General features: G+C 38.9%; 3 protein-coding genes and 1 pseudogene across 5 annotated transcripts; 2 read left to right on the forward strand and 2 right to left on the reverse strand.

Annotated features, from left to right (window-relative positions):
- The first annotated feature begins 2,603 nt into the window (after positions 1-2,603).
- Positions 2,604-10,433, forward strand: LOC101299439 (annotated as a pseudogene). The gene is made up of 11 exons (XR_185469.1): positions 2,604-2,876; positions 3,362-3,809; positions 4,949-5,833; positions 5,956-6,069; positions 6,243-6,370; positions 6,448-6,658; positions 6,775-7,011; positions 7,144-7,294; positions 7,369-7,712; positions 7,815-7,895; positions 9,974-10,433. The product of XR_185469.1 is annotated as a cysteine-rich receptor-like protein kinase 29-like (transcript).
- A 3,395-nt stretch (positions 10,434-13,828) lies between these two features.
- Positions 13,829-14,880, reverse strand: LOC101299730 (kinesin-5-like). The gene is made up of 4 exons (XM_004309618.1): positions 14,788-14,880; positions 14,540-14,684; positions 14,278-14,387; positions 13,829-13,984 (listed from the first exon to the last, which is right to left on the reverse strand). The coding sequence occupies exons 1-4, from the start codon at positions 14,878-14,880 to the stop codon at positions 13,829-13,831; spliced, it is 504 nt and encodes a 167-aa protein (XP_004309666.1).
- A 1,239-nt stretch (positions 14,881-16,119) lies between these two features.
- On the reverse strand, positions 16,120-18,138 carry LOC101300018 (F-box/FBD/LRR-repeat protein At3g52680-like). The gene is made up of 4 exons (XM_004309619.1): positions 18,081-18,138; positions 16,749-17,793; positions 16,482-16,628; positions 16,120-16,401 (listed from the first exon to the last, which is right to left on the reverse strand). The coding sequence occupies exons 2-4, from the start codon at positions 17,046-17,048 to the stop codon at positions 16,120-16,122; spliced, it is 729 nt and encodes a 242-aa protein (XP_004309667.1). The 5' UTR covers positions 17,049-17,793; positions 18,081-18,138.
- Positions 18,139-20,920: 2,782 nt separating this feature from the next.
- On the forward strand, positions 20,921-22,636 carry LOC101295676. 2 transcript variants are annotated; one of them, XM_004309606.1, is made up of 3 exons: positions 20,921-21,759; positions 21,864-22,028; positions 22,118-22,636. In XM_004309606.1, exons 1-3 carry the CDS (start codon positions 20,941-20,943, stop codon positions 22,574-22,576), a joined length of 1,443 nt encoding a protein of 480 aa, XP_004309654.1. In that variant the 5' UTR covers positions 20,921-20,940; the 3' UTR covers positions 22,577-22,636. The 2 variants fall into 2 exon arrangements, with proteins under 2 accessions (XP_004309654.1, XP_004309655.1); XM_004309607.1 differs by having other exon boundaries at positions 21,864-21,998.
- The last annotated feature ends 84 nt before the right edge of the window (positions 22,637-22,720 follow it).

A 22,720-nucleotide genomic window follows, 5' to 3' on the forward strand; every position in this document is an offset into this window, starting at 1 on the left:
AAAGCCGCCTTACTCTGATCCAAATCTTTCTGGATCCTTTGAAGGGAGCCGTCCACCAAGTCCTTATCTTCCCTGACTTTACCCGTAACGTAGTTAAACTCCTCGCTGAGCCTAGAAAGGTTTTCTTGGTTAGCGAGCCAGATAGTTCTCTCTTTAGTGACCTGTTCAGAGAGGTCTTGGACGCTTTGCTGGGTGGTGTCGACTTTCAAGCTGAGCGAGTCGATGTTTTGCTGGGTGGTGTCGACCTTCGAGCCGAGCTCCTTCTTGAGCGAGTCAAGATCATTCTTCAGTTCCCCAAACATCTGGCGGACTTCATCCGCGGGCAGAGTAAGTCCTGCGTCTTGGGTTGGTCGTGAACCTGTCATTGTGGTTTCGTTATGGTCGGGGTTGCCAAACCGAGCAAGAACCCCTTCTTGGGTGAGAGATCGGCAAGCCGCGCTGTTATGGGGCTTGTATTGTGGAGATTTATGTTTCAAACAAGAAATCGAGGGTCTCCCGTATGGGGATCCGCCTGATTTCCCAATGGTGGCGAGAATGTTATACTCCCGGTCCCACTGGGCTTACCAATGTTTTGGCCATGATCCTCAGCAGGGGTAGAGAGGTAACTTGTGCTACCAAAAGTAAATTAGGTTTTGCAGGGCGTGCCACCACGCGGACGCGGAACGAGAACGGTGCGCGTTCTTGACTTCTAATCAGGCGAAGTAGAGCTCCGGTGTCACCTCGCGGGCGAGGAATTACGAGCAAACTATCTAGTCACCTGTGAATCGATACTCACTGTTCGAAGCGAGCAGAGCAACAATTGGGAAAGAGAGGCGAGTCCAGACGGGCTCTGAGATCTAAGGCGAGGTGCACTTAGAACTTAGGGTTTCAAGGATGCTCGAAGATTTGCAGTTGTTTTGTATGATTAATTGTGTCCCTTGTTTGTTGTGTCAAGCTCCCTTATATAGCGATCCGCAAGCAATTCGCAGATATATAGCGATCCGCAAGCAATTCGCAGAGACCTAATCACAAATTCATTCGGCCTCAGCAATTAGAATTCCACCAGGAAACGACCAGCTCGCGAGCCGCGCGATCCATGCAACACGTGTCCAAAACAGACTTCGCCCAGGCCTCGCTCACCGCCCCGCATCATATCACTGTAGCGTCGTACGCGAACTCGAGCACCAAGCGATCCTATCCCGCGGGTACTACAGTCCATTTCCAACTCTACCTCGCCATGCACTGTAGAATCCTACACGAACTAGAACAAAGGATCCCGCGAGGACATCGAATCCCGCGAGGTATCAGAATCCTTGCACAATTCCAACTCGCGTGTTGCCAGACTTCGCCACCCTTCGTGGGCTTCGCATTAAAAAAGGGCCACAGGTACTGGCCCAAATGTTATCCAAAACTACCCTAAGTCTTGGACCAAAAATACCCACTGGGCTCAAACATCATGATCTATCTCCTCTCAGTGCTATTATTCTAGATGTTAAATCCTCCTTTACTACTACTAATAACTTCCAGTTGCAATTTGCTCATAGACAAGCCAATATGGTGGCACATAGGTTAGCAGGTCTTGGTCTACATTCCAATATTCATTGTGACTGGTTCTCTATTGCTCCAGAACTCATTCTGGATGCCATGATGTACAATCAGAATCGTATTCAGTAATAAAATTTCCTCTTTCTTTCAAAAAAAAACTATTAAAATAGTAACAACTAACAATAATTATACAAGGTAACCCTCTCTCTCCCTTGTTATTTTGCTTGGCTGAAGAAGTTCTAAGTCGTGGTATTTCTATGATGGTTTCTAATGGGCAGCTGCATCGTATTTCTTCTCCTAGAGGCACTATTGCTCCCTCACATGTATTATTCGCAGATGATGTCATTATTTTTTGTCGGGGTGATAAACGCAATCTGCAAAGAATTATGAGTTTTTTGGAGGACTACGGAAGTGTATCTGGCCAGATAGTTAATAAGAGCAAGTCGCAAGTGTTCATTGGGAAACATATTTATCGGCGACGACATTCTATTTCAAGCCTCTTGGGAATTCCATTGGGTTCAGCCCCTTTCACTTACTTGGGGGCTCCTATTTTTAAAGGTAAGCCACGAGTCTTACATTTTCAACCGATTGTGGATAAAATCAGACTTAAATTGTCAAGTTGGATGGGCTCATTTTTGTCTATGGCTGGAAGACTTCAACTTATTAAAGCAGTGATTTACAGTATGTTCGTTTATACATTCCAAGTGTATGAGTGGCCGGTTTCTTTGCTACGCCGTATTGAGGTATGGTGTCGTAATTTTCTCTGGTCTGGTTCAATTGATAAACGTGGGATTCCTTTAGTAGCGTGGAAATCTTGTTGTGTTCCTGTGGATGAGGGTGGCTTAGGTTTGAAGCAATTTGTGGTTCTTAATCGATCACTTTTACTAAAGCGTTGTTGAGAGATATTTTCATGTCCATCAGAGGGATGTTCTTTTATCAGGAACAGATTTTCTCAACGTCGCTCTTATGCCTCCTCCTCTATATGGCCTGGAGTTCGTCCTTTTTGGTGTGTTGTCAAAGAAAATTCTCAATGGTTGATAGGCTCAGGAGACAATATCTCTTTTTGGCATGATAATTTTATGGGGAGACCTATTGTTGATTATTTTGGTGCCCATGATGGTCTGCAAGGGAACAAGGATTTGGTTTCTACTTTTATTGTTGATGGTTCTTGGGTGCTTCCTGATCTACTTCAACTTCACTTTCTAGCTTTATGTAATAAAATTGAGCAGGTCCCTCTTGCTACTAATGCTTCGATGGAGGACACTCTTATTTGGATGCCTTCGTCTACAGGAGATTTGATTGCAAAGCATGCTTACCAATTTTTACGGCATCCATCTCCCTCCATGCCTTGGGTAAGTCCTTATGGTCTAGATTTATTATGCCTAGAATGTCTCTACATGCTTGGAAGGTTTTGAAAGGGAGAGTAATTTGTGATGAGCCTATACAACGTCAAGGAGTGGCTTGGGTTTCAAGATGTGAGCTTTGTGGTGCATGTACTGAGTCCCTGCAACATATTTTCTTGCATTGTCCCTTTACAGCTGCTATATGGTCTTATTTTTTATCTCTTTTTGATCTGGGGGTTACTCCTCATACAACTGTGGATTTATTTCACAAAGGTCTGAGTATGGGACGTAGCTCACAGCTTAAGGAGCTTTGGTTGATCTGTTTTACTTTGATTTTATGGTTTGTATGGCATGCGAGGAATAAGACCAGATTTGACGGTAAGTCGTTCTCTGTGGCTTCAATTTGTCATCTCATTTTGGGGCACATTAGAGTGGCTAGTCGGCTTGCAAATGGTCCAATGCATAATTCATTTCAAGATTTACGGATAATAAAGAGTTTTGGTGCAGAGTGTCAATTGGGAAGAGCTCCAAGAATTATTGAGGTTGTTTGGCATCCTCCAGTCATTGGGTGGGTGAAGATTAATTCGGATGGAGCTTGGAAGCATGCAGAGGGTGTTGGAGGTTTTGGTGCTGTTTTTCGTGACTTTAAAGGTCATGTTCTTGGTGCTTTTTCTTCCAACATTGACATTCCTAGTTCAGTAGCAGCAGAGGTGATGGCAGTTATAGTTGCTATTGAGCTTGCTTGGGTACGAGACTGGAAGCATATTTGGTTAGAGGTTGACTCGTCACTTGTGTTAGACTATCTACGGTCTCCTTTGCTTGTACCTTGGCATCTACGTGTCCGTTGGCTTAATTGTTTACGTTGCATATCGAATATGACATTTCGATCTTCTCATATTTTTCGTGAAGGGAATAAGGTTGCAGATGCTCTGGCTAATCATGGTACGTCATTAACACAGCTAGTTTGGTGGGATTCATCTCCTCCTTTTATTTTGTCATATTGTAGTAGTGACCTTATGGGTCTTCCCCAATTTCGGTTTTCATAGTTTTGTTTCGTTGTTATTTTGTTATGAGAGGTTTTGGTCTAATCCCCCTCTCTTGATAATTCTTTTTTTTTTTTAATTACATAAGAGTGTTAGGGGGTCATTCCTCTCTCACTCATCTTTCAGCCAAAAAAAAACAATAATTATACAAGCCGTTAGATACTCTTGACTAATAATATACAAGCCGTTGGATTACTTTGCCAATTGATGCAAGTTGCTTCAGACATGTTGTGGGCCCTTCATCCTTGGACAATAGGACGAAAGCGTGATAACCACGCTGCTGAGTCTTCATGACATTCTTGCGTGATTTTCACGCGTAACCAGAACGCGTCCTCTCTCCCCTCCCTTCGTCAGTGCACGTAGTGGCCCCCCTGCTTGAGCTGAGTTGTCATGGGAAGACCTGGGTCATGAAAAGTGGTGACCTGGGTCATAATTTTCAAGCGGATCCGTAACGAGAAGAATTTTAGAAATGTAAAGTCAATATATCTTTATGCACGTGGATATCTACAGGAAATGGTATGAATGAAAGAGATTGGTGGATGAAAAGAAAAGAGATGTGGTCTGCAGCAGCAGCAGCAGGGAACCCTTCGCTCTCAAATTTCTTGCATTTCCGGTTGACAACTACCGCTGTTGTACGTTTCAATCAAATGACACATTACTCTAATTTCAGCTATTGATTCAGTCCAAAATCATATTAGCAGTCCCGTCTTGATCAAAATGATTGAAAGAAGCCCGGACGTTAGGTAAAAGTTTGGGTGTGGTTTAAAAGTCACGCCCCTGAAATAAAGTCACACAATATGTGTAGCTAGCGCTCTGTTGCTTACTATGGTTGTTGTGATATGGTTCATTTTTTCCCCAATGATCGATGATTTTAGTGAAAACCTAAACACTGAGTGATTAGGATGATTGAATCACTATGCAAGATGGACCTACGCGTGTAATTAATCACTCAAGTTGCGGGAGTCTCTGGTTATTCACTATTTCAGCTACCCATGAGTCCATGACCCCCCATTTTAAATATCTACATGCTCTGTGCAGACTACTTCTCAGATCAAAGAGCAACACTTGCACTGCCGGAAATGGCTTCCTCAAGATTTATTTTCTTCCTTTCTTCTGGTGTTCTTGTACTCGTGATGTTCACTCGAGCCCTAGCTCAGCCAGCTTTTCTAAACAGCTTCTGTTTAAATGATAAAGGCAACTACACCACTAACAGTACCTACCAAAGAAACCTCAACGCCCTACTCACCTCCCTTCCGGCCTCAAACAACAATACCGGCTACGGCTTTTACTATTCGTTCAACGGCGAAAACCCTAATCGAGTTTATGCAATCGGACACTGCAGAGGCGACATCGCCACCGATGATTGTCGTAGTTGCCTCAACGACTCTAGAGTTGGTCTCACAAAGCTTTGTCCCAACCAGAAAGAAGCTATTGGTTGGTACGACGGTTGCATGTTACGGTACTCGAACCGCTCTATCTATGGCGTTATGGAAACTGAGCCTAATTTCGGTCTGGTCAATAGCCAGGACGTAGCATCATCTATTTCAGAAGTATTCTTTCAACAGCTTGAAAAGTTAATGGAAAGCTTGAAGAGTCAAGCTTCTTTGGCCGGTCCTCTTCGTAAGTTTGCCAGCGGAAACACGACCGCAGGAACTTTCCAAAATATATATGCACTTACGCAGTGCACGCCAGACTTATCGGAGAAAAATTGCAGTGATTGCTTGGAGGGTGCTTTCGGACAATACACCGCGTTTGGTCTGAGAAAGATAGGTGGGAGAATTATTAGACCCAGCTGTATTTTTTGGTATGAGATTAGAAGCTTCATTGACCCAGCAAATGTGGTACCACTGCCATCACCACCATCACCATCACCATCATCAACATCTCCTCCCCAACCATCAACCAATACTACCGCACCCGGAGGTAACTAAACATGAGAACATTTTTCCATACATATATAGTTACATTTTTCTATATGTAATAGATCAATCAGGAAAATTTGTATGTTTGATTTGCAGGATCAAAGGGTAACAAATCTCGGACAGTCATCATTGTTGTTGCGTCTATCGGTACTTTGCTGGTGGCTCTGATTATATCCATTTGCATATGTTTAAGAGTAAGGAAGACCCAGGAAAAGCTAGAGAAAAAGATAATTCCAGGTACGAAACAAAATAAACCCCACAGGCCACAGAACATTGATATATTCCATATGATATAGCAATTAACCTTTACTAATTAGATCTCTTTAATTAGCTATTTATCCCGGTAATCAGCTAGTGTACTTATGTGAACTACTTTTTGAATAGTGAATTTTTCTTGAATTGTTGGTCAGGTGAAGATGTTGATGACATTCAAAGTTCAGAAGCCTTGCAATTTGACTTTGACACCATTAGAGATGCTACAGATAACTTTTCAGATGCAAATAAACTTGGAGAAGGGGGATTCGGTTCTGTTTACAAGGTAATATATATCAATCGTACATATCAGTCGCACATTAAGCAAATAATAAATTATAAGTTCCTTGTGATATTTTTTAGGGTCACCTTCTCAATGGAGAAGTTATAGCAGTGAAAAGACTTTCTAAAGATTCTGGGCAAGGAATTTCAGAATTTAAAAACGAGGTCTTGTTAGTGGCCAAGCTTCAACATCGGAATTTAGTAAGGCTTCTGGGTTTCTGCTTGGAAGGAAATGAAAAGCTTCTTGTTTATGAATTTGTCCCGAATACAAGTCTCGATCATATTATATTTGGTACGTCGACAGAAACTCTACTCTTCTAAACTCCAGCTTGTGTGAAATACTGACATGCAGACAAACGATATTTATATAGAATGAAATATTAATCCTGTCTTGTGTAAAATTTGTAGACCCAATTAAGCGTACACAATTGGATTGGGACAGACGCTACAAAATCATAGTGGGATTGCTCGAGGGCTCCTTTACCTTCATGAAGATTCTCGACTTCGAATTATTCATCGTGACCTCAAAGTTAGTAACATCTTGTTAGATGCAGAACTAAATCCTAAAATTGCAGATTTTGGAATGGCAAGATTGTTCGTACCTGATCAGACTCAAGGCAATACGAGTCGAATTGTCGGGACCTAGTAAGTTATAAGTACTAGCTCAGCTGCTTATATGACTTTTATACAATTGCAAATTATGCAAGTTATATCAATAATATTCATACTGATGTGCATATGTTTGTTGAAGTTGATTACCTTATTGTACCTATGTAGTGGCTATATGGCTCCAGAATATGCAATGCATGGACAATTCTCGGTCAAGTCTGATGTCTATAGTTTCGGCGTGTTAGTTTTAGAGATCATCACTGGACAAAAGAATAGTTGTTTTCGACCTGGAGGGAATGCAGAGGATCTTCTAAGCTATGTAAGTGAATAGCACATACAACTAATCACAATATGTAAACGAAAAGGAAAATGTTCTGATCGTATATGTTGCAGGCATGGAAAAGTTGGAAGGAAGGGACAGCTGCAAATCTAATAGATCCCACATTGAGGAATGGCTCGAGATTTGAAATAATGAGATGCATCCACATTGGATTATTATGTGTACAAGATAATATAGTTGATAGGCCAACAATGACTTCGATTAGTATCATGCTGAATAGCTACTCTCTTGCTCTCCCAGTACCCTCATCACCCAACTTTTTTATGACGAGCAGGACTGATCCACTACTGGAAATGGACTACTCTTCTACGGTGATTGAGTCCGATCAATCAAAAAGCAGCAGCTCCTTGATCAATGCATCAGTCCATGACGATTCAACTGAAATATTCCCTCGCTAGTGGGCGAAGGATTCACTGAAAATGCACTTTCAGGCCATGAGTACTATATATTTTGCTTTTCATCTTGTCTGTATTAACCATTTATATGTGATATAATGTAGTCACTTAGATGTTTCTGGTATTAGCTTACTGAGTTTTCTACGTCACAAGGGAAACAGGGGTCATAATGTTTACACTTTGAAGTAAATAAGTGACTGAAGTTGAACTTCAAGTAGTCATAGAAATTGTTCACTTGTCAACAACAGTTTTATTGAATTTTTATTGTGCTATATTCAGACCATGAGCTTATTTCAGACAACCAAAATAGACCGGATCAAAACTACTTATTATAGATTAGAGAAATAAAAAAGTGAAATTAGCACATAGAGCAAGTAACAGTTTATATCAACTGTTCCATTCCACAAGAAAAAATGAGAAGAAAAGAGAAAACAAGTATATGAACAAAATAGAACAACAAAATATATGGTATAAATATGGTATAAAAAATAGAACAACAAAATATATAAAATGGGTGAGATCCTTTGATATGTAAAAGGGTAAAAGAGAAATACTGAATTGTAGAACTGGTCACTTACTATAGTATCCTCATTGCTTCTTGGATTAACACACCTGATTGAGCAGCATGAACATTTCATCCTATGTGATCACTTGCATTTAGGAGTTTAGTTCTTTCTGCAGAGTTTGTTACCTTGCCAAAAACACCATTCTCATTCTTCCTTTGTGCCTTCTTGTTTCTCTCTTCCGGTTTAAGTAAGGAACTCCAAGAAATTCCCTTAGTTTTCAAAACTCCCCACCATTTATATTGTTTAGACACAGATTTTTGCTTCTCCAACTGTTTTTGTTCTGCATACAACGCATAGGTCTCAGTATATATGAACAAACAACCATAAGATATGGTAGGCTCAAAGCTACCTATCATTAAGTTTAAAGCATGCAATAGACTTAAAACAAGGTATAACAATGATCTGTAATCTGTTGGTTGTTTATGTCATAGTTCTACATTATATGGATGCTGACTTAACTAATCGATCATGCATCAAAATCCACAAACACATCTAGCATTCTAGCTCTTTTGCTGCAAGCGTTTTAGAAACTACCTGTTTGGTGCTCCGAATGTTGAAATGTTTTACTCTGAGACATTGCTTCTGAAGGGGATCCACAATCTGCAGGCAGCTGCAGCAGTTCTCTCAACGTTGGTCGACTTTGAGTAGTCTTCTGTGTAGAATCACCACAACATGATTTAGTTGAAATACAATCACTGTCGTCTTCACATATCTCATAGTTACTGGCTCCAACGTCCAACTGTGTCAAGTCTTGTCGTCGTAAATTCCTCATTAAGGATTCTTTATCTACATTATTTTCAATTTCATGAACGACATTAGAGAAAGAACTCATGCATAAATTCCTCACTATATATTCATTATATGACACAAGGAAAACAAGTCAATAGGTCATAATCTCGCACTTGAAACAAAGTGATTGAACTACAAGTAGTCATCTCCTGTATAGTCTACTTAACCTATTTCCAGTCCACTACGATTTCCATCTCAAATTTCCTAAATATATTAACACAGGCCGCAACAAGCTAGATTGATATTCGATTATTGATTAATCAAATAAAAAAGTTCTTATACATATATACCTGAATGATACTTGTCTCTGGTGTATTGAAGATCCAAATCCATAGTGAAAGAAGAGCAAACTGAAGAACTGAAGCTGTGGTGTTGATGATTTCACAAACAACGAAACCCTAAAACATGTTATCAAAACATGTCATCATTTAGTGAAGCTGCATTGCTATACAAATTTGATACGTTTTAATTGATTTAGGAAGGACGAAAAGTTGCTTGGACAAAACATAACAATGAAGCCAAAATCGACTAATAGAGAAAGAATGATGAGATATGCAGGTGTGTTCTTGATCGGCTTTGAATCTGTCATTTTTTTTAAGAGAGTAAAATCCGAGAAAAAAAAAACAAAACAAAACTTGAAATTCTATGTACCCAATTGGGCCTTTAATGGACCACAAAAAAGTCAGAAGGGCGGTTAAAAAAACAAAAATGAATCTCCAGATAGGATTAGGAAACTTCTCAATAGTCCTGATAAGATTAGGAAACAGCGAGATTCCTACCCAGAATGCAAAACAAGATTTAGGCAAGTATAAATACCCCCATGGACCTTGATGTTTTAGCAAGTAAACTCTTAAATCTTCTCAACCAATTCCTTTTTGTGTTCTAATTGACATTTGATCTTATTTTAGTTTTGAGATGGGTAGCGGAAAGAAGAAAATTGACATAGAGCCGATCTCAGACTACCAGTCTCGCATGGTGGCTTTCACCAGGAGACGAACAGGTCTCTTCAAAAAAGCACAGAAGCTCGAAGACATATCTGGTTCATCCATTGCCATTGCTGTGATATCCGAGACCGGTCAACCTTACCTCCACGGCTCTCCTTCCTTGCTTGAACGAGCTCTTGCCTCCACCACCACTGCTGCCTCTTCCTCCACAGCTACTTCCACCACCACATTTGAAGCAACTGGCTCTTCCACCACTACCGCCGCTACGGGAACTTTTGAAGAACTCAAGGCTTTGGTGAACACTGAAGTTGAGGCTTGTACTAGTCCGGAAGAAAAAGAGCGTTTGAAAAGGAAATTGTTGGATTACATAAGCAGGCTGGATGAAAAACTTTGTGAAAGTGATCGATTTTCAACGAGGAACTGAAAGTTAGTAGTAATTTGAATGATCAAGTTGTTGCCAATAGCTTAGTCTTAGTTTTAGTCTTTATATCCAAATTAATTGTCATTTGTCAATTAATTCTAACAACAAACATCTCATTATTGATTTGTTTTGAGTAGAAACTCATAATCGATTACACCAAGAACATAAGTACATTTTTTGAAAGGAAAACAATCTAATTTTTTTTTAAGTACATTTGATTTGATTCTGACTTCAAGCAGGTTTGTTACCTTGGCGAAAACACCATGTATGCTTATTCATCCATTCAGGCTTCTTGTTTCCCTCATCTCTTGGTAAAACACCTATCTTATTTTTCCTTCGAGACTTCTTGTCTTGTTTATCTCTTGGTAACACAACTTTGTCCTTGTTCTCTCTCTGAGGCTGCTTGTATTCTCTATCTCTTGGTTTCAATAATGAACTCCAAGAACGCCCCTTGTCTTTATGCTCTTTAGGCACAGCTTCTGATTGCTTCCTCAACTTCTCTTCTTCTGCAGTACATACTGCATAGGAGTCGATAGATATGAGTAAAACATGGAATAAAAATTAATTTGGTACTTATTCTAAAAGCCCCTTCGTCCGCTAAGCTATTTCAGTTCATAGTGTCACTTATAGATGCTTTGAATATCAAAATCACCAATACATAACAGATTATCACATAAACGTTTAGTAGTTACCGTCAAAGAGCTCGAAAACCTCCCATATTTTACTCTGAGACAATTTATAAGGAGATCCGAATTCTGCAGATATTAATGCTGAAGCATTTCGGTCAGTACTCATTTCTGCATAACCATCATAGCTTGATCTAGCTAACATAAGGTCATTGAACTCTTCACACATTTCATTTTTACCGACTCCAACGTCCAGATGTGCCAAGCCTTCTTGTTGCAAAATCCTCATTGAGTCTTCATTTACATCATTTTCAACTGCTTGAGTATCAAAGGTAAAGTCTCCATCTTCAACGACTAATTCATTTTCTTCAATGTTTTTCTTTTCATCGTAATCAGCTGAATTTCGACAGCTATTTTCATCATCACGCTCAACTCCTACAAAATGTAATAGGCCTTAATAATATAGGAATTAAAATGAAAACAACTTTATTAATTTGTCATATACATCATAAAATGGGTGGAATGTCGAACATCCAGAGGAAGTTTTAGGATCCACTTTAACATTACCAAATCGAGACAGTAAATCAGCTCCATCACTAGGCTTTACCAAGTCGCATTTGCTTATGCCTTCGCTTTTGCCTTAGAATATTGATTCAAAAATCTTAGAAAAATTAAAGACTACTTTAATTGATTGTGGTACTTCCTAAACATATATATGGGATGGAATGTAGAATAATACCAGAGGAAGTTTTAAGATCCACTTTAACCTCACCGCCTCCAGACAGTAAACCAGCTCCGTCTCCACATCGATGTGGTGATGAACAAACTTCTTCGCAAGATCCACATGTTGGAGAAGCCAAGTGTGGCTCCAAGTCTCCATTCCCTCCCAAGTTTCTGCTCAAATCAAGACATAAACATGGTCAGACTGATATCGTCTGTCCCTAAATAAATTGATTCAAGGAATACAAACACCAAAACTTATCGGTTGGTCACTTGCCCTTGCCTTTCCTCATTGCCAGACCAGGTTGAGCAGCATGAAATTTCGGTCCCTGGTGACTGCTGGATCTTTCTCTCACACTGAGGAACTAGTTTCTTTTTCCACAATTTTGTTACCTTGGCAAAAGCACCTCTTTTACTGTTCCTTTGAGGCTTTTCTGCATCTCTCGGTTTGAATATTGAACTCCAAGAAAGCCCCCTGACTGATTTCCAAATTCCCCACCTTTTATGTTGCTTAGGCACAGCATCTAGCTGCTCCAAATTTTCTTGTTCTGCACGTCACAATGCATATATATAGACATCCGTAATATGAATACAAATCATATTGCATATATAAATGCTAGAAATTCATGTATAGTTAGTGAACATATAAGGTCGATCGAATGATGCAATAGAACTGAAACAAGATCTGAGTTGCATGATGTGGGTGGATTAATTACACACAAATAGTGAGAAACCTTATGGTGAGTGTATATATAGTATCATCCATTCTAAGATCACCTTTCGCATGTGAATGAATCAAACCCAGCAATTTGAGTTTAAATTATCTTTTGGACATCTTAAATTTACGTACCTTTCTCAGATGTTTTAATCTGAGACACTGAAGAATTTTGAGAAGGAAGTTCACAATCCGCATGCAGTTGCATCAGTTCTCTCAACGTCGTCCTTCGAGTAGTCTTTTGCGCAGAACCATCACAGCTTGATTTAGCTAACATATGATCATAGAAAATATATTATTCTTAAGAAGCTAATACAAGATACACTACTTTTTCAAGAGCTCTTAGTATCTCTTCTTGTAGTAATAAAATAAAATAAAATAAATATCAACAAAAAACAATTGAAACAAGTTCCTACAATGAACGTGTAACTTCTAGGTCAAGTCATGTTCTTCAAATGAACAGTTTGTAATTCATGTATATGTACATGTATACGTACCAGTATGAGAATGAGATTGATTGCTGTATTGACGCTCCAAATCCATAGTGAAACAATAACAACAATCAGAGAAAAAGAGAGTTAGAGAAAGAGGTTTTGATAGATTTTCACAACCCTTGAAACCCTAATGCATGGTATCAATACAGTGAAGATGCATTTATATATGAATGGGATTAGATGCTGATTGATTTCGTCTAATTAGTTTTAGGAAGTTAATTAAGTCTTGGTCCAAATCAGACCAAGCAGCCCATATTCAGGATAACATTTGTAGGATCTTCTCTCTATTAATTAGGGGTTTGTCATTAAATGATTGATTCTGCCTTATCTTTTGCCCGCTGGCCACTGAACAATTAGGACATATCCCTCAACTCGCCCTTAACGGGCTTCCTTTGCTCTCGACTGGGCCCATGGATGACTTGGGCTTTTGATGGAGCTTGAAAACGTTGTCGGAGAAAAAGCAAAACGATTTTCTAGAACAATGAGGCAATCTGTAAGCGGCAAGCGGCTGACATACGTCGTGTACTAAAGATGGTGACATTCAAATGTAATATCCATTGCTGCAAGTATTTAAGAGACCGAAAGAGTCTCGTTTTAAGATAAATATCCATAAGAAGCCAAAAATTTAAACGAGAATATATTTTTATTGAAATCAAATAACATTACATTAATCATAAACGAGTACAAACACAAAAATAGATTCTATTGAAACCAACAACGTTACGATCTTAAAGAAGTATAAAGTTATTTCCTTGATGCTAGCTTTGAATGAAAGTGTATGATATGTGAGTACTCGGAATGGTTTACACTTGATTATTGTCATGATCAGCTACTCAACGATATTCAGATCCCCATGGATTTGGCTAGCGATCTCTCCATTTCTGCTCGTTTGGAAGCCTCATTCAGTGTCCTAAAATCAATTTCGAGTTCAGAATTGTACTCCTGTAGACTCCTGTTGTACTCCAACTTTTTATTAAAGTCATCCTCCAATTCTGAAGCCTGCAGAGTGGAACAACTTCAGAAAATACTCAAAATAGTAATAAGCTGCAGATCGAGTGTATAATATATACTAGTTATAGATATTACCCTCTGCTCAGCAAACAATTTTTCCTCCTGCAATTGTTCAAGCTTGCCTAGGAGAGAAATTTGCAACGTCTCCCATGCTTCCCTTTCTCTTCTAAGACTATTAACTGCATCCATCATGTAGAAATGAAAATTTTGAGGGCCAAAAACGAAACAAAGACGCAACTTAAATAGAACAGTTGGAATGTAAATTTGGCTAGTCGACTTACCATCTTCTCTGACTCTATTTTTGCAAGTTCCTCTTCTAAAGTAGTTATTCTTTGTCTCAAGTGTGAACTAATGGCATCGAGCCCATCTACCTTGTTCTTTCTCTCCGAATCTTAAGAAATAACAACCGTATTTAAATCGTATCACAAATGTTTATCAAGCATGTAATAGTTATTGAAGTTGCCAATAATCAATGAGAAAGCTATTGAAGATGTACCTATATTAGTGTAATTCTCTACATTCAAAATACGCAGATAGACTTACCAGCATCCGTACACTTTTTTTCAGCCAAATCAAGTAGACTCCGAAGCCTTTCGTCTTCAAGAAGATAGGATATCTTCTTCTCATGCCATTTCATAGTGCAATTCTCAAGGTCCTTTACATATTTAGCTAATTCTTTGCCGTCCCTCTGTCACATATAACCATATTAACCAAATAATAGAAGCTAAAGAATTCACTCAAGGTAGACAACTGAACATAAAGTACACTAGCTGGTAAGTAAGAAATAGAACCTTATCATCATCAAACTTCTCATGCAGCAATGCCTCGGATAGTTCTCTTGTGAACTCAACTTCGCCACAGGTCTGATCAAATGAACTAGCCATTAACCGAGCTCTGCTCTAGGGTCGATGTTTTGAAACAATGAAAATGCAGTGATGAAGAACAGATCATAAGTTCTAACAAGGCTTTATATAGTACTTATGAAAGCACAAGAGAAACTCACTGTACAAGGAAACCAACTACGAAAGCTCTATCTAAGATTTGCTCTATAAAAACTGATCGATCACTATTTACTTATCATACACCCGATTTCTGGTTATCAGACAATAATCATATCCCAAGGTTAATGGTACGTCAAGATATGAAATGTCAGAAATGAAACTACAGCCTACATCACTAAGAAAAGGAACATTACTTGATTTTACATATCCACGGTACTGGACAAAAAAAAAATCCTGTTGATTTTTTGATAAGGTTCAGACTTCAGAGTACTTATTAATCAAAGATATGATTCTTTGAATGATTAATTCAAGATTTTAATGAGATAATTAGGCTAGAGGTAAAATTGAAAGGATGATAACAAACAAGGAAATAATCTGAATCCCGATTATAGTCGATCATGATTTGATAATCTCATGTATCAAACGTACCAAAAGAGCAAATCGATCATAATCATAAACGAAGGGAGGCGGATGATAACCAAATCTTCTTTTACTTTGCTCGGAAGAAATGCAGAAAATAAACATGAAGATACGAGCTATTAGCACCATTGGTACTTCTCCTTAAGCTAATAGGCAAATTTAGTGTAAAGTATGATTCTAGTGCAAATTATTTGTACCTAAAATATTGATTACTTTTAAAGTAAGTTATTGATTGTTTTCATGTTGAGCATTCATAAATCTGGGCACAATGATCATTCACAATGTCTTGGTCAAGCAATTTCGATGAAGAAGCTATAGCAATTAGCAAGCCTGTGAGGGTCCTCACTAACTCGGGCCTAGCAAACCAAAATGCACCTTGGCTTGTCAGTAGGCATCACTCATTTTTTGTTCATCTGCAGCACAATCTATTAGAACTACTTCCTTTGCAACTTAAACAGAATGCATTACAGCATAGGGACAAATGAAAGCTAAAATTAGACTAAACGATTTAGAGTTGAGAAACATTTCAAGGGATTCTGGAAGGTCTTCCAATAGAAAAGTAATACTGTACTGGCAATGAAAAGTTCAATCAAATACATTTCTGGATCTGCAAACTGCTAAACTAGACACATGGTAAATTTTACAAACACGCTCCTCAGAGCACATAAAAAGGAATTCACACAAGTGACACAACTTAAAATTTCACTTTTGGAACTTCAATTGACAGGATTTTGAAGCCCTTGGAAGCATTGAAAGTACCCGCATTGAACTTCCTGCACAAATAGTGCTATCATGAATTGTGACATTACTCAAAACCTCACCATGCTTCAAAAAGTATTCCACCATTTCTATCTCATCTGGCCTCCCCTGAAAACCCCGGATGCAAATGGTCTTGAGGCATAACAGACAAATAGGCACACAATCCGGCAGGCACCATTGGTGAACTAGGTGATCCTCCGAGTGTTCCAGAGAACATTTAATGTTCTAAAGAATGTTAAGGAAGACGGGTTAGATTATAATTCATGACGTATTCACGTATGAAATGTTTATCCACATATACTTACACATTCCAAGACAAGACATTCCAGATTGGGTGACAAACTCAGCAACTTTGTCAGGAATTCCCAAGAGCAGCAGGCTTCAAGAAGCAGGTCCAAGTGTTTCAAATTATAAGATCTAGGTAGATCATATTCCTTCAGCGTTCTAGGATCCTTCAATCAAATGTTCCAACATAGTTAGATATGCTCTCAGCATTATAGAACATCTTCTTAATAAAGAACATACATGAAAGGCTATCAGCTACTAAGGGAACAAGTCAAAAGCATACTTACCCCATAAATCGGAGCTGAAAGTGACAGATATTCAACCGTCTGAACGACCGTAAAAAGCTTGTGTATTAGGCCAGCATCAGCAGAACGAACGACAAACTCAAGGTATGAATGCAGATGAACCGCATGAATACTCTTTGCTGGGTTTGGCCTCACATCAATGTTGACTTTGCTTAACGATTTTACATTGTTCAAAGAATAGGACACAAAAAAAATTCCCATGAAGATCAAGCTCTTCAAAATTTGGAGCATTGATAAAAATTTTGGAACTACTTCCACGCACGAGGAAATAAAAGAGGACATAGTGTATTACCAACGTTATTTGTAGTCTCTTGAGTTTGGGTGCGGACACATTAAAACACAAGACTTCCCCATGTTCAATATCTATAACCAAATCTTCGAGAACAGGACAACACGAAAAGAGACTACCCATTAAGTGAGACTTTGGATGAAAGACTTTAACAAGGAGAAACCTGAGACATGGGAAGCAATTAGACGAAGGGGTAATGGTTATAGAAGTAAACTTCAGGTGCAGCTTCAGAACCACCAACTTCTTACACATCAAAATGCTACTAGACAACTTGCACTCGGTCTTTTTAGCACCGTACACACTGAGATCAAGTTCAAGTTCAACAACATTACGCCTACAGGCAGCACTAATCCAAGCTTCAAGACAAGAAATATATTCCTGCAGCCGTCCATGACATTTAATACGTAACTTATGAATGTTGGAGGAACCATGAAAGAGAAGCACCCGATCCACAACGCCCACAGAGCCACCTTCATCTTCTGAAGTTACATATAGGTCTAAATTGGGAACAGAAGTCCACACATCTGTCCATCTGTGTGACAAAGCACTGGTCCTTACAGGTTACAGCATCTCTTGTTGAAACATAGGAAAGAATGTGGCCAAGAATTTCATCCGAAAGTCCACTGATCCTATCTTCAATGCATACTTCACCATCCTTTGCATCAGGACCCTTTTGCATCATTCATCGTATAACTTTAGAAGCCGTTCAGAATGTTGATAGTGAAACAACAACAATTTCTGGAAAACAAAACAAATTACTGTACACTTGTAAAACCCCAAAGTCCTCAAAATTCTAATATATAATCCGGAATTTCATCAAAAAATCTAAATCCATCATTCCAATAATAAGCAAAGTAATTAACATGCACCCAAATAACAGCATAGCATAAGCTTTTAAGAACAAATACGAGTCGAATGACGCAGCATATATAGACCATGATTGGTTTTGGCTTTATTTGTTTCCGAAATGAAACCAGAAAAAGAAGACCCTGAATTCAGAAAATGCAAGAGATGGAAAAGCATACCTTACTCAGTTTGAGTTCTTTCCATCAGAAACTAGTGTGTTTGTGTGTGTGTGTGTGTGTGTGTTTCAGAAGAACTGAGAGAAGAGGTAAACTGGGAAAGAGCGTCCCCCGCCCATCTACGACTCGTCGTTGGTTTCTTTGGGTTTGGGGATTTGGGCTTTGAGTGGGGCTTTATAATTTCATTGGGCCGTAGCTGGGGCTTTATTATTTGCAACGGGCTTTAAATAGACGGGGGAAGGTTTTCTTAATCTAACACCAACTCATATTAATCGTCAAATACTTACATCTGAATTAGTATATATATTATTTGTGTATCTGAACTCTCTCTTTTGAGAACAATTTTATTAATGAAGCAAAAACAAACTTACATCAACGGGTACCTATTGTAAGATTACCTCCACAATAATCACCTCTACTATCTCTCGCACTAGTTGCGAGACTATCATCCTCGTTGATTTACATGAATCAATGAGGCCCAACCCCCTAACCAACAAACTCGCCCTTCAATCCAGCCTTCATCTGAACTCATTCTTATTTGCATACTTTTGGCAAATTACTAAAGACAAACAATTGTTTGAAACAAACTGACGTCTGGTAAGACTACTGGCTTTCGCCAAAAGTGTTCAAGCTTGATGATTATATCTCATACATACATTGTCGAGAAGCAGAACAAGCGTACACCTCACATGCATTAATGCATGCATGCATTAGTTTTCCATCTCCTTTGATTCAATTTAGAATATATATAATGCAGACACATACATGTTATCAACCTTATCTTTTAGGTTCTCCCTTTCGATGGATTAGTTTATTGATCCAAAACAAATAAAAATGAATATGCTTCTTTCTTTTTTTTTAGTCAAGGAAGCCATATATTAAACAAAGCCCAAAAGGCAGCAAAGATCGACAAAAGCCCAAAAGCCATATATTAAAAATGAATGTGCTGCCCTTACAAAGATCGACATGTTCCTCCCTAATTTTGTCCTCAGATGAGATACTTATCATGTTCCTGCTGCAAATGACTTTATCAACAACAATCAGCAGAAGAGATCGAAAGACATGGGTACGTACCAATCGACAGTACTATCAATCATGACATCGAGGATAGATCGTGTTAATTAAATTAATCAACTCAATCTTCCACTATATAGCTCTAGATATGTTTGTTATTGAAGGTTTCGCTTTATTATAGTAGATATTAAGAATACCATTTTCAGTTTGGGATAGTCTAAAGAAGCGAACGCAATGATGATTGATATAAGATCCAAAGATTCCAAGGGCTGCCGAGCGGCCATTAGATTTAGTAGTTAGCTAGCTTTTAGCTTACAAGTGACAAGTGAGAAAGTGAGATGATTAATTGATCCAAGACTAGAAAAACAACAAAATCAGTATATCAGTTGGTACAAGAGAGAAAGAAGGCAAATGCCTCGCTAGCTAGTAGCTAATGTGATTTTGGAATTCCATTCAACGTCGTTGTAGCTTGAAATTAGCTCCTCCATGTATTTGTGTTTGTAGAGATTTGTCTCGCCAAATCAGTTGAGGAAAAGTTGCATCATATATAACTGAACGGATAAAGAGAGCGATATATACAAAACACAAAGACCGGAAAACCCAAACAAAACAAGAACAACTACCCCTTGATGAAGAAAACATTCTCCTAAACAGATCGACTAGCTAGTGATGATCTCTTACAGAAAGCTTCATTTGAGAGTCGACACTCATTAGAGTACTTTTCGATATTCCATTGATGTTCCAACCAAACTTCAATTTCTCCAAATGCAAAACACTGGAAAAAACGTTCGTCGGATTCCCTGTTTGAAGTCGGAATCCAGCGATACAAGTCATCATTTACAAGACAAAACCACAAGAAGCTAGTGATCACTACTTTTGGTGCAGGTAGCCGGCCGTTGGAGGTAGCTAGAGATACCAGCTAAACCTTTCTAGCTCATCACGTGAAAATGCTGTTGTAACCTTTGGAGGTACTCACTTGTTATGTCATGTTTGTTGGCTGTAACTTAGTTCAGAGTGAACGAAACACGTATAGTACCCTCGAGTCTCTACTTGTATGTATATTGCATGCATAAGGCTTAGATAAGATGGGAGGTTGTGACAGTATGTGTGACTCACCTTGTAGTGGTCCATTGCCCACTATATACATATAATTTCTTGCAGGATTAGCCAAACATAAAAGTTTCTTCGTAATGATGATCTAGTTAGAAGAAACGAGGGATCCAACTCAACTAAAGTGAGCAAGTGGATTATGAAGTTTAGTGAATTTTATAATTTATGACTATATAATCTAATGACTCAAAAATATCAACATTAATTACTTAGATTAGATAGAGGTCGGAAATTTAAAGAATTTACTCATTTTGGAAGAGTCGGATCCAAAAAGAAGATTACATTCGCATGAGGGCATCTCCAACTATTGGTCTATAACTCAAACCTAAATTCAAATTTTAGGCCAACCAAACCTACAAATATTCATATGGGTTTGCATCTCTAACCCTTAGAGTCAAGACCCAAACCTATAGAAGAGTCGGATCCAAAAAGAAGATTACCTTCGCATGAGGGCATCTCCAACTATTAGTCTATAATCCAAACCTATTATAGGTTTTAGACCAAGAGTTAGAGATGGTCTGACTATTTGTTTATTATTGATAATCAACATCCTAATAACATTGTTCTTTTTACATGATTGCTAGATTTCTGACCTCTTCTCTTCACCAAATTCCAGAGAAGATTTTTTGCCAGATTTCTGATCACCTCTTCTCTTCACCAAATTCCAGAGAAGATTTTTTTGCCTATATAAAGACTCAGTCATCAAAAACAGCATCCCATCAAAATATATCCCAAACAAATGATGAAGAACCATAAGGTCGTATTGTTAACTCTATCCCTTTCCATTCTCATTTTCAGTCCTCCTTCCCAAGCAAAACAAACTCAACACATCTCAGATGTCCTTACAATTGACAACCTCCTCAACAACACCTCTGAATGGTTGAACCTCTATAGAAAACCCCATGAAACACAGCTCGAGTTGTCTACACCAGTTGTGGTGGCAGGAGTCCTATGCTTCATAGCTGCCTCTATATCCAGTGCTGGTGGAATTGGCGGTGGTGGGTTGTTCATACCAATACTGACCTTAGTGGCACGTCTGGACCTCAGAACAGCCTCTAGTCTCTCAGCTTTCATGGTCACCGGGGGTTCGGTCGCGAATGTCATGTACAACTTGTGCATCAAAGGTAGCACAAAATTTGGTGGCAAGTCTCTGATTGATTATGACATAGCACTTTTATCAGAGCCATGCATGTTACTAGGAGTGAGTCTAGGAGTGATTTGCAACCTTGTGTTCCCAGAGTGGCTGATCACCATACTCTTTGCACTCTTTCTTGCTTGGACTACCTCAATGAGTGGTAGAAATGGGATGGCGCACTGGAAAATAGAGTCACGAGAGCTAGAGATGAGGAATGGTTGTGAGACACTGGAAAATGGGGTCACGAAAGACGAGGGAGGCGATGAAACAGAAGAGAACATAGGTGGTACAGAACCGCTTTTAGGTGTAGATACACAAGAGAGCTGCATGCTAAGATTTCCATGGATGAAAATGGGGATCTTGGTTCTGGTTTGGTGCTCGTTCTGCCTAGTCTATCTTCTTCGTGGCAATCGATATGCGAAGGTAAAGATGCTGCTTATGCAATTTTATCCACAGTTGGCAATGCTCATGTTACATGTTGGTCTACATTTCCTCATGTTACATTTTATAAATGTGACTCCTTGCAGGGAATTACAGCAATAGAGCCTTGTGGAGTGGGATATTGGGTTCTCTCATCTCTCCAGATTCCTCTTGCAATAGTTTACACAGCCTGGATTGTATGCAGAAAAGAAAACCATCAACACCAAACTTCAAACCAAAAGGTAATACAACCAATAGGATTAACCCAAGAGGTGTGTTAAAAGTTGGTATTTCTATTTCTTTTCAATCATGACTTTCATCAGTTAACTGATTCTTGTTATATTTTCCTGTTACTCTGTAGAATATTGAGGAGCTGACTAAAGTTGAACCATTAAACAAGCTAGTTTTCCCACTAATGGCACTATTAGCAGGGATATTAGGGGGTGTCTTTGGGATTGGAGGAGGAATGCTCATAAGCCCTCTTCTTCTTCAGGTTGGAATAGCACCTGAGGTAACGGCTGCGACTTGCTGTTTCATGGTGTTTTTCTCATCTTCCATGTCCGCATTTCAGTACTTGCTCTTGGGCATAGAGCATGTAGATACTGCACTCATATTCGCCGTCGCTTGTTTTGTTGCCTCACTTCTTGGACTGGTAGTGCTGCAGAGAGCAATCAAAGTTTATGGAAGGGCTTCTCTCATTGTATTCTCAGTCAGCATAGTGATGGCTTTGAGTACAGTTTTGATGACAACCTTTGGGGTCCTTCATGTATGGAGTGACTATAAATCTGGAAGATATATGGGCTTCAAACCACCATGTTAAATGTTAATGTTAATAGCCCCTGACAAAATGAAAATCTCAATAACAATTTTTCTAGTTGCTACTTAGGTCCAATAATTGACAACAATCCAAGCTTGGAAGCTTTCTCACTGTTACTCATCTACCAGCATCTAGAACACCAAGAAG

The sequence above is a fragment of the Fragaria vesca genome, unplaced genomic scaffold, assembly GCF_000184155.1.
Source record: "Fragaria vesca subsp. vesca unplaced genomic scaffold, FraVesHawaii_1.0 scf0513012, whole genome shotgun sequence".
Classification (NCBI taxonomy): domain Eukaryota; kingdom Viridiplantae; phylum Streptophyta; class Magnoliopsida; order Rosales; family Rosaceae; genus Fragaria; species Fragaria vesca.

Bases quoted from the DNA above. Each gene is read 5' to 3' on its own strand.
- LOC101299730 (XM_004309618.1), bottom strand. From the start codon at position 14,880: ATGGCTAGTTCATTTGATCAGACCTGTGGCGAAGTTGAGTTCACAAGA. The intron at 14,685-14,787 runs GTTCTATTTCTT...TATATGTGACAG, and splicing joins AGAAGTTTGATGATGATAAG to AGGGACGGCAAAGAATTAGC. The intron at 13,985-14,277 runs GTAAGTCGACTA...TCCACTCTGCAG, and splicing joins AAATAGAGTCAGAGAAGATG to GCTTCAGAATTGGAGGATGA.
- LOC101300018 (XM_004309619.1), bottom strand. From the start codon at position 17,048: ATGTCCTCTTTTATTTCCTCGTGCGTGGAAGTAGTTCCAAAATTTTTA. The intron at 16,629-16,748 runs GTAAGTATGCTT...ATTTGATTGAAG, and splicing joins TTTCAGCTCCGATTTATGGG to GATCCTAGAACGCTGAAGGA. The intron at 16,402-16,481 runs GTAAGTATATGT...AACATTCTTTAG, and splicing joins AATGTCTTGTCTTGGAATGT to AACATTAAATGTTCTCTGGA.
- LOC101295676 (XM_004309606.1), top strand. From the start codon at position 20,941: ATGATGAAGAACCATAAGGTCGTATTGTTAACTCTATCCCTTTCCATT. The intron at 21,760-21,863 runs GTAAAGATGCTG...GACTCCTTGCAG, and splicing joins GTGGCAATCGATATGCGAAG to GGAATTACAGCAATAGAGCC. The intron at 22,029-22,117 runs GTGTGTTAAAAG...GTTACTCTGTAG, and splicing joins CAATAGGATTAACCCAAGAG to AATATTGAGGAGCTGACTAA.